Below are 11,294 nucleotides of genomic sequence, written 5' to 3' on the forward strand. Positions count from 1 at the left end.
TTACTATTAAGTACTGCTTGGAAAACACTGGGCCTGAGTCATTCCCCAGGGCCCTGACTAATTCTCTCTCCATCCCTCAGACCCACCTCCAAGATCCTTCCTTTATAGTATAATGGGAAATCCAGAGAAAGCACCTCCCGCCTTGGAGAAAACAGAAAGGAACTGAATGATTTAGAGGAAAATTGAGAAAGCCCGAACTCTCAGGAAGTTAGTGGCTCTGAAAGTGAAACATTAATAGAAATATTACTGGAAAATACCAAACAGGAAGAGAAGGAAAATTCCATTGTGGAAGCAAGGTCCTCTGCCCATGCTCCTTAATGGTCTCAGCAAAGTGTTTCAGAATCAAAACACGGAAAGAAACGGAAGTCAATCAGGCTGTCACCCTTCCTGCAGACGCCAGCTTTGGCCAACCCCTCCACACCACCCCAGCACAAAGGGCACCAGACTCAACACAAGGTTGACAGGCTCACTGCCCTCTGCCAGTACCTGCTGTGCGGCAGGGCAGCCCCTACTCCGTGGGAGCCTACTTTCTCCATCTGCGAAGTGGGAATTTCAGCCCTTTTCTCACAGAGTGGCTCTAAGGATCAAACCACAGGCGTGAACTACCCTTTAACCTGTAGAACTTTCATAAATGTTGGAATCACTCACTCCCACAAAACCAAAAGAGAGAATTATTTTAAAAAGAGTAAGTGTAGCCACAGATAAGGCAGAGAAAATTCAGGCATGAGATTGCGTGGCTTGAGGTGGTCACAGTGGTTAAAGACACAGATGCTGGATCTGGCTTCATCTGGCCACTTATTGGCTATGTGACCTCAGACAAATTACCTAACCTCTCTGTGCCTCAGTTTTCTCATACGTAAAAAATGAGACTAACAGCGCCTAACTCAAAGGACTACTGTGTGGTAGGGAGTAAAAGAGTAACATATAAAGAAAGTATACAGAACAGCACCTGGCTAGAGCACGTGCAATAAAAGCTAATAGTACTACTGTGGAAAGCTCCCTTAATTCAAGCAATTGTGCTTTCCTTACTGAAATGGCTCCTCTTCACCCCGCTTCTCCATAGACTTAACGCCCTGCCAAGAATAGCCTCTGTACCGGGCTGGCTTTTAGCTCCTTCACACCATTTTGTTTCATGGTTTAAGAGGAGATACAGTAGTAAGGCAGAAGACAGGGCTAGGTAAATTCTGTGTTCCAACCTTGGCTCTTGTGTCCTCAGCCAGAAGATAAACTCCTTATGGGCAGGACTACCATGCAGGTTCATCCCTATATCCACACAGCTCCTGTCGGTGGGCTGCTGAGAGCAATTTCTCAGTAAACACAGCTCAAACAAAAGTTTGGAAGTCAGAGACCACTGTTGTTTCCAACCTGAGGAAAGTGCACCACCACCACCTCCACCACCACCACCTTTACCCAATCTCAGAATGCCAGCAGGGTATGCTGCCATCAGTCAGCATCCCAGCTCTCTGCTGCAAAGTCTTGGTTTATTTTCTAGGGCCAAGCCTGACTGGTCCGCCTTCCCACAGGCCACTGCCTCTGGGCTCTCCAGGCACAAGCTAAGCTAACCAGGGGAGAGCTTGGTCACAGGCAAGTTCAGCTTTGTTGAATGATCAGAGGAAGCCACACCTGTTTCAGATTTGCCTTTTAAAGCCTATTTTATGGGGTCAGAAATGTTTTAAGGGCAGGGAGATGACAGGGTCAAGTCACAGGGGTTAAATCCTGGGGTGACTGGTCATGTTCTGAGATTGTCAGATTAGAGAGGACAGTCACCTGATCTGCTTTTAAGGAAACTTAAGTTCCTTGTTGATAACAGCCAACGCACCATGAGGTTTTTCCTCAAAACACAGCACACGCTGCCTCACCAATCCTTGGAAGGGAGGAATGCCTGGTGTTAGAATGAAAAGACTTGACAGTTACAAGACTCACATTTTGCGCAGCTGTCCCTTGGGAAGCGCCAACTCCGTGTGCAGAATTTCTCTATAAAACAACTCAAGTGCTGCATTAACATCTCATTTATGGAACTCTGAAGCAGACAAGATAGAGAAAGAAAAGCCAGCTCTGGAGCTTCTTCTAGGAATACAGAAGCCCAGACTAAAAGGTGTAAATTATGGCACAGGGATGCAAGAAGGGGAATGTTAAGTGAAGGGGAGAAAGAACATGTGACACACACTTCTGTAACTAGGGGAGCCTTACTACTGTATCTCCCCTTAAACCATGGAAAACAGAACAAATCACTAAAAAGCACATAGATATTGAAAAAGACTGCACAGGGATCTTTGCTCCATCAGTTGGTAGCTATGTGACATTTGGCAAGTCACTAACCTCAGTTTCTTTATCTGTAAAACGGGGGTCTTGCTACCAGTGGTAGATAGATGGTGTTGAAGGCCCTAAAAAATGGCTTCCCTGGCTCGGCGCCTGTGGCTCAAGTGGCTAAGACGCCAGCCACATACACCTAAGGTGGCGGGTTTGAATCCAGCCCGGACCCGCCAAACAACAATGATGGCTGCAACCAAAAAATAGCTGGGCGTTGTGGCGGGTGCCTGTGGTCTCAGCTACTTGGGAGGCTGAGGCAGGAGACTCGCTTGAGCCCAGGAGTTGGAGGTTGCTGTGAGCTGTGAAGCCATAGCACTCTACCCAGGGGGATAGCTTGAGGTTCTGTCTCAAAAAAAAAAAAAAATGGCTTCCCTGTATCCCTGCCCTCTGCCATGGGACTCTGCAGCTCTTTTTCTCTCCTTGAATCCTAAACAGCCTTGTGACTTGCTTTGATCCACAGAATGCTACAGAAGAACAGTGTGCCAGTTTCCAACCTCAAGAAACTTTGAGGGCATTTGCTCCTCCTTGGGACACTGCCACCATCATTTTAACATGTGCTGGAGGACAAGAGACCACAAGGAAAAGAGCTAAATTGTTGCAGCCCGAGGCTGCCCTAAATCAGACCACCAAATATATGAAAGCCCAGCCAGAATCAGCAGGGCTGCCTATGAACCCTGCACTGACTGCGAAGGCATGAGTGTGCCCAGCTGGGACCAGAGAAACTACTCAGATGTCAAGGCTCATGGCTACAATAAAAACTTATCACATTTTAAGCAGGGATTGGAAACAACAGGCCACAGGCCAGCTCCCATTTTTGTAATTAAAGTTTTATTGTAACACAGCTATCCCCATTAACTTATATATATTGCCTATGGCTGCTTTCAAGCTACAATGGCTGAGCTAAAGAGCTGTGACAGAGACCTCTAGCCTGTAAGCCCTCTGGCCCTTTAAGAAGTCTGCTGACCCCCAGTTTAAAGCCACAGAGTTTGGGGTGATTTGTTCAGTACGGCTACCAAACTCTTTCTAGTGTGATTGTGAGAATTAAATGACCAATTAAGTTGTTAGTATAAAGCCTGGAGAATATATTTCCCTTCTGGGGACTCAATGGGAAAAACCAGACTTGATAAGCAGCAGTTCTCTCAAATTACTTTCAAGGGATGGGATTTCAAGGGGGAAAGTGCCCCACGCCCATCCACAGCTACCAACATTGGCCTTACCTTTTCCATCAATGATTCTTTAAGAACTGGAGAAAATGGCTACTAATCATATGGGAATGACTGACACCCTGGCTTCAATCAATGCCTACATCAATGATTTTATGTAAAAAGGACCAAAGATGACTCACAACTTTTTAACAAAGCACAGGTGACACTTTCCTCCCTTGTGGGCTCCAACCTTCCCCTGCAAGCTCCCTCCACATGTGCCCTGCTGAGCCTCCCAGAGGTGTCCAACCTGTAACCCTGTGGACCACATGCGGATTATGTGAGGACATTTTTGCTTTATTTGTGGTGGTGAACATCACAAAAAGTATGCACAACCTTATTTTTGCTTGTCAGCTTTTGTTAGTGTTCTGTGTATTTCAGGTATGGCCCAAAACAACCCTTCTCTTTCTTTCTTTCTTTCTTTTTTTTTTGAGACAGAGTCTCAAGCTGTTGCCCTGAGTAGAGTGCCGTGGTAGCACAGCTCACAGGGCTTAAGCGATTCTCTTGCCTCAGCCACCCAAGTAGCTGGGACTACAGGCGCCAGCTATTTTTTAGTTGTAGTTGTCATTGTTGTTTGGCAGGCCCAGGCTGGATTTGAACCCACCACCTTTGGTGTATGTGGCCGGTGCCCTAGCCACTGAGGCGCCGAGCAACAGCTGTTCTTCCAATATAGCACAGAGAAGCCAAAAGGTTGACACCCCTACACAGTATCTCCCCAGCCTTCAGGCCTTGGCACAAGCTGCTCTATCCTCCCTGCATGCACAGCCCTCTTCCCCACCTCCCTGCCTGGAAACTACCCATTCAACCTTCCAGACCCAGCTCAAATGTCACTTTCTCCAGAAAGCTCTCTTTTGACTTCCCAGCCCTCTACACACACTTTGGTTTTTGTATTTTGGGGGTTATGATATTGTCTCCTTGGTTTTATCTATCTCTGAAGTACACCTGGAGAAGCTGGTTTTCAACTGCAAACTGGGAAGCTTCCTTCTTGAGAAGTTGGCCACAGCTTATTTCTCTCTGCATTTCCCCTGCGTAGCAGGCAGCTCAGAAACTGTTCGCTGGATGTTAAAAAAAAAAAAGTTAGACATGATATTATTTGGTCCGTAACTATGGAAAACATGTTATTTAACTCAACTCTGTGGATGCTGACAAAATATAAAGTGTTGGTACACAATAGCATGTATTTAAAACCCAGGAAAACTGATGTCATGATGAATCTTGACTTTCTCAGTCGTGGAAACATTTACTTAATTATGATAAAAGAAACAAGACGTCAGCAGAAAATGTAACTGGATGAGACCCGTTAGGCTACACAAAAGGAGACCTACCAAAGTAACTGGCCTCTTTTGTCATTACTTTTTTATAAAGCACAACTAGAAGGAATAATATTTCTACCCACCGTAGTTTCGTTTTCTCTTTCCAGGAGCTCAGGCCCTCATCTCTCACCTGAACTATACTGCACCATCCCCTAACTATGACTTCCCTGCCCCAGATTTTGGCAGCTATTTATAACCTGGGATGCTCCTCCACCAAGGCTTTGAGTACACCCCTCTTCCCTGGTGCAAAAGTACTCAAAACCTCCCCATGGGGTCCAGACTCAGGTCCTCACCTCTCTCAGACTGTCATCTTGCTCACCCCCCCACACACACACACACTAAGCCTGACAAACAGCACTCCTGCAGCCTCCCTCCCCTATGCTGAAATTCTACTTCCAGCTCTAGATCCAGCTGGAGCCACCTCCTAGATAAAGACCTCCTCAAATTCTCCAAGACAAAAACATCAGGAAACAAATGATGAAATATACGTAAAGCTCCTACAGGGGCTGAGGCCAGAGATTCCTGACAAGTCTTCTGCATCCTTCATTCCCTCCCCTCTTTGTTCCCACTTACACCAAGATATCTCTAAGCGCAAAGTAGTGCTGGTAACAGCTGGCTAAGTTATGTTAGGAGAGAAAGCAGAGTAACCCTAGTTTCTCTTCCAAATGATTCTAAAAGGGAAAAAGACAGGATGCTGGCATTCAGGGGGCAAGGGGATGTAACCAGGTGTGTGTGCCCTAGGACTCACCTGGGAGAACAAATGGATGCCTAACTGTGTGACAGAGGAAGGCAGGAGATTCCCCACCCCCAAGATAAGGCATGGTTGGGGCAGCACTGGAAGAAGGGCCTGTTGATGAACAGCCCTTCACCACAGTAACTGCTGACTCAGGCCTGATGTTAAAAACACACAGACCTGAGGGTCTCCTCCTATTCCCCAACAACTGATAAAGACTAAATGGGGTGCTAGAAATGGGTTTTCCTGGATCCATGAGTGAAGGGCAGAGGAAGGCTGGACCCACAGTATGCCTGGCCTTCCAAAAGCTGTCTGGCTGGAGATAATATGAAAAGCAGACTGCCTCCTGACTGCTTAAGGGGCTGGGGGTACAGCAGGGGGCTGCTGGCCCAGAATCAGGAGCTGGCCACACACAAAAGGCAGAGGTGAAGGCATCCAGAGTCTCCACATCCCAAAGCTGCCCTAACCAGAAGACCAGAGGGAAGGTAAAGAAGCCATTCCACTGTTGCATTAGTGGTTCTCAAAGTGTGATCCCAGGATCAGCAGCTCAAGCTCACCCAGGAATTTGCATGAATGCAAATACTCAGGCTTCCCACCAGGCTCCTTTAATCAGACTCTGCACGACTGTCCCCAACCACCAGTGTTTTCACCAATCCTACTGTGTGCAGTTAAAGTTTGAGGACTATTGCTGACCCTCCCTGGCCAGCTCCCTTCCCCCTCAATAAGAAGAATGTCCAGACAACTTCTATAAAGATCAAAGGGCTCAAATACACAGCCTAGCGGGTGAAAAACCGCCCAGAGAAATCTTTTTCTTTTTTTGCAGTTTTTGGCCTGGGCTGGGTTTGAACCTGTCACCTCTGGCATATGGTGCCGGCGCCCTACCCCTTTAAGCCACAGGCGCCACACCAGAAATCTTTTTTCTTAAAGACCATATCTGAGCACAACAGCTTTAGCAGCTAAAACCCTTCACTGGCCACCACTGAGCTTAGCTTGGTCCTCCCTGCCCAACTCTAATCTCTCAATTCTGGCTAAAAGGGACGTCACCTGCCACATTTCCCTGAAGCACCAGGCTCTGGTTCCAGCAGACCCTGGTCATCACCCCTCCCCCATGTAAGAGCCCTGCCTCTCTTCCTCCGAGGTGGCCCTTCAGCCCTCTTTCTGTAAACAAGGCCTCATCATAGTACTCATCATGCCACTGTGGCCTGTCATAGCATTTGCTGCAGAGGGGCCCTGCTCCAGCACCCAGCAACGTGGGGTACACCCAAGAAATATCTGGTTATGGAATGAAGCCAAGTCTTAAACAAGCTTGATATTCTGCCCATATAATAAATCATTCCTCAGTGTTTCCAACTGTCTTAATTGTAATTGGGAGAAAATGTGTACTAAAGTTTTAAACCACTAGCAGTGGGAGAGAAAGGAGCTCTGCCCACCTGGGGCACGACTGCTGCACGGAGAGTCCAGCCCAGTTGGCTGTGAAGCTTCCTCAGCCAGATTCTCCCAGACCCCACACAAGACAAGCACCAGCCAGGCATGAGACTGCAGGGAGCCTCTTTCCATGTTTCCCTCACTGATCAACCACACCTCCAAGATGATTCTGGCAGCTCCCGGGTGGCCAGCTGGCTTTCAGCTCCCTGTCATCTAGGTGTGGCATCCTAAGTGCTCAAGAAGCCCAGAGTCCAAGCTTCCGAGGTGTGTCCCCAAACTGGCTCCAGGGAAAGGTGGGATCCTCCACACAGACAGCCCATGCTGCTCTCAGCAGACCAACCAGGGGAGGTGATATTCTGGGGACCTCAGAAGAGGAAGCTAGGCACAAAGATTAAAGGAGGGACATTCCCTCCCTCCTTCCTGGAAAACAAAATAGATCCCTTTCCAAGCACCAGCTGGCAGGTAGGAGCCTGTCTCCCTCCTGTCTGGACATCCACTCCTAAAAGGAATTCAGACTCTTTATCAGTCTCCCCCAGTCTAGGCCTAGGTAAAAGTTTACCTGTGGGAGAAGTTGGGGAGAACAATGGCCACGCAGGGCATTGAGAAGGAACTAGCTCTCCCACCAGGCCTCAGATTTAATCAAAACACTGCCTTCCACCAGGAGTAGACAGAACAAGTATTATTTTATGGAGGAAGGGAGGGTATCACAAGTGTGAAGGGAGAGAAGGGGCGGAGGCTGGCTGTAATTAACTAGCCTGCTTCAAAGAGGGGGATCAACTTGTCCTAATAAGTTAGGAAGGAGGCTGTCACAATGTCCCCCCTAGTCCCTGAGACCGTGTGGGGTGTAGGTGGAGTCAGGAAGGAAGAAGGTGAGGATAGGATGGGTCTCCTTCCAGCCTGGCCTGATAGGTGGACCCCCTCAGGCGAGTGGTTCCGCGTGGAGCGCTCTCAGAAGCAGCATATTTCTACTGGAAAAGCACGCGTGGGGGTCCCCGGCGCAGTTCCAGTACAAAAGGCAGCCCAGATTTGGAAACCTGGCATGTGGGGTGGGGGTTGGAGTGGGGCAGGGCAGAGCCAGGCAGGGCCAGGCAGGGCAGCCAAGAAGGATTTACATATACTCGTTTAGAAACAGCCGGTCCGGATCTGCCACCAAGAATGCTGTGTAATCTCCGGCGAGTCCCCGCCCAGCTTTGGGCCTCAGTTCCCCATCTAGAGTGTGTGTAGGATGGGAGGTAGGGTAGGGGGAAACAGGAGTAAAAACTCTTTTAAGTCTTTGACAGCTTGGACTCTGACTTTACTCCTGGGGAGCCAGAAGGGCTGGCTGGCTCTATCTTCTTCGAACAAGACTAGATGGGGAGCTCTCGCGTGGGCCATGGGCTCAAAGAGAAGATACACTGGAAGCAGCAGCGACAGAGATGGTGACTATCAAGAGGCCTACCGTCCTGGACCCCATGAGAAAGGACATGGGAGGAGGCGGAATAAGGAAGGAGTGCGCGAAGCCTGACCCCAGGGTCTTAAGCTGAAGTCGATGTAGGGATTCGAAACCAGAGAGAGGCCCCACTTTCCTCGAGCGCACGGTGACTCTGGAAACTCGGGTTAAGGCCAAGGAACAGCTTACCTTGTCCTTCTTGCCAACACCGCTCTCCTCTGCGGCCGAGGGTGCGCACTTGTTGAGCAGTTTCTTGCCTCCACAGGCGGTCGGGCTCCAGGTGCGACCCCCTGAGCAGGCGCCCCCCGAGGGGTCCCCAGCACCGCTGCCAACAGCGCTCTCCACTTTGATAAGGCGATGCTTGGGGGAGATGTAGCGCACCTCGGCTGGCGTGGCAGGCCGCCGCTCGCTGCTGCTGCGGTACAGGTGGGGAGAGCCGGAGGACGAGGACGAGGACGCAGCGGCACCCGCCCCCGAAGAGGCACAGCAGCAGCCGGCGGCGCCCGACGCGGACGAGGCCGAGAAGGCACGCTGGCCCCCGCCCGGCTCCCCGCCGCCTCCGCAGTAGTCCAGGCGGCACATGGCGCGCAGTTTGCGCAGCGACGAGCCGGGCCCGTTGTAAGGGTCTTCGAAGTCGCGCTCCTTCTGCGCGCGGTAGGCGCGGATGAGGTCGCTGGTACTGCCGCTGTCGTCGGGCAGAGAGCCCGAAGAGGCCGAGAAACAGGAGGCAGCAGCCGGACCGCAGGACGCCGAGGCGCCCGAGGAGGCCTGCGGCACGGCCTGTGGGGGCTGCGAGGGCCTCTCGCCCCGGCGCCGCTGCTCGCGGTAGTCGGGCCGCGGCGGCTGCGGGGGGCTCTTGGTCTTGCTGTTGCCCAAACTGAAGTACTTGTTCAGCCACTTGGCCATTGCGAGAGGCCGCCTAGGGCCGCGGCGCGGGAACCTGGTCCGCCGCCGCGGCCATTCGGGGGGCAGAGCTGCCACCCAGGTCCCTCGGCGCCCCGGCCCCGGCGGGGGCGTCCGGGGCGCCTGCTCCCGACGCCAAGTTCAAGTTCTCGCCGCCGCCTCCTGCCGGCCGCTCTCCGGATCCTGCAGCTGCAGCACCGCCCTCCGCCTACGCTGCGCGCCTCCCGGGCTTCGGATCTCTGGCCCTTCGTAGGCGCGTCTCATGGGGTCCTGGGCCACCGCCCCGCGGAGAGCAGAAGGTCCGAGCGCCCCTAGCCGCGGACGCTCTGGCCGTGAGCTCCACCGTGGAGCACACTCCTGCCCCGTCGGAGCCACAGCCTTCTCCTCGCCGAGATCCGCGGCTGCTGCGGGAACTTGGTGTCCTCTGTTCTCCTTCTCCCTTCCTGATAGCGATAGGACGAGTCAGGCCCTACAGCTGGTGAGAATGTGAATGAGAGAGCGAGAGAGAGACGTAGAGTGGCAGCCGGCGCCCGCGCGCCCGTGCCCGTCCCGGCGGCGCCTGCCGCGGCCCCTGCTGCCGCCGCCTCCCAGGCCGCCGCGTGTGTGACACTCCGGCCGCCAGAGCCCGCCCCGCGCCGCGGCCCCGCCTTCTCCGGGCCCGCGCGTGCCCCGCCCCCTAGTCCGCCCCCGCAGACCCAGCCCCGCCCACTCCGCGCGCCAGGCAGCCAGACCGAGGCCCAAGCTCCGCCTTTCTTGCGCCGGGTTCCTGGACTGGCGTCCCTCTCTTTTTTTGCGTGCGCCACCTCCCGCTGTCACCTCGGCGCCAGCCCTAGGGTCGTACCCCAGGGTGCCAGGGTCTCGCAGTGCTGCCAGCTCCGCCTCGCCTCTCTTGCAGCCCTCTGCCACCTCAGGCGAGAGGTTGCCCGGGTGAGCCTGCAACGCACAGAGGCCAAACCCGACCGCAGTCTCCCAGGACCTGCGCGTTGTACACTCGACCGGTCGTCACCGTCGGGGTTGGGGGGCGGGAGTGGATTAATGCGGAACCTTTCTAGTCTACCTTGTGGCCTGTGCGGAGGAAATGCATTGCCGAGTGCCCAAGGGACAGAGTGCCAGTTCCCCTTCTCCTTAAAGGGACAGAGATTCCGGCTCTGTACTCCTGCGCTGGTATTTGGAGGAATCTTTATGCTAATTAGTATATTAGCAAAAGAAATGGCAGTTGAGGCAAGATGGGACCAGGCCAGGCACCAATCCCAGAGCAAGCCTAGGGGACATCGGAATGTTTGCTTACCTTTCACTTCTGCGGAAGTCGAGGCTCTTAACCTGGTTCACTGCCAACCTGACCGAGCGAGTGGGGGGCGGGTTTAAATGCCTAAAGTTGTAGGACCTGGCAAGGCTTTACTTAATCCATTTTAAGAATGGAGAACGTGACGCCCAGAGGTAGGCCACACAGGTGGGCTTGAATGCCAGTTCCCCAGTCTGGTGGTGCCATAGTGATGTCATTTCCACTGGTCTCTGCAACTTCAGCTCATCCTTAGATTATGAGATTATTATTTCCTAAATGAGGAAATTAAGGCCACAGGAGGGGCACAGTTTATTTCGTGTTGCTTTTCCTGGGGTCTGCACCCAGGGGTGGCGGCATGCTCCCTGTGGAGATGGAAATGCTGCCTGAAAATGAATTAGCTCCCACTAGGGCTGGTTTGAATTTGGCTGGGCAAGCCCTCAAATGTGGCTTAACCTTAAAACTGGCTACCTGAGAGTTGAGAAATTCTCTGAGAATGTTTATTTAGTAAAACAATAGCCCAGACCAACAATCTCCATTTGCAGGCAGCACCTGTGGCTCAGTGAGTAGGGCACCACACTGGCCCCATATACCTGAGGGTGGGGAGTTCAAACCTGCCCCGGCCAAACTGCAACAAAAAATAGCCGGGCCTTGTGGCGGGTGCCTGTAGTCCCAGCTCCTCAGGAGGCTGAGGCAAGAT

The 11,294-nt window shown here is 52.3% G+C and overlaps 1 protein-coding gene across 1 annotated transcript in view; it reads right to left on the bottom strand.

Annotated features, from left to right (window-relative positions):
• SHB (SH2 domain containing adaptor protein B) overlaps nt 1-9,440 on the bottom strand; it is a 135,096-nt gene extending 125,656 nt beyond the window's left edge. The window contains exon 1 of the mRNA XM_012802300.2: nt 8,602-9,440. Within this exon, the coding sequence (XP_012657754.1) occupies nt 8,602-9,318 (717 nt within the window). The 5' untranslated portion in view covers nt 9,319-9,440. The remainder of the gene's footprint in view (nt 1-8,601) is intronic.
• Between the last annotated feature and the right edge of the window lie 1,854 nt (nt 9,441-11,294).

The sequence above is a fragment of the Otolemur garnettii genome, unplaced genomic scaffold (genome assembly GCF_000181295.1).
Source record: "Otolemur garnettii isolate 467f Iridium unplaced genomic scaffold, OtoGar3 scaffold00014, whole genome shotgun sequence".
Lineage (NCBI taxonomy): Eukaryota > Metazoa > Chordata > Mammalia > Primates > Galagidae > Otolemur > Otolemur garnettii.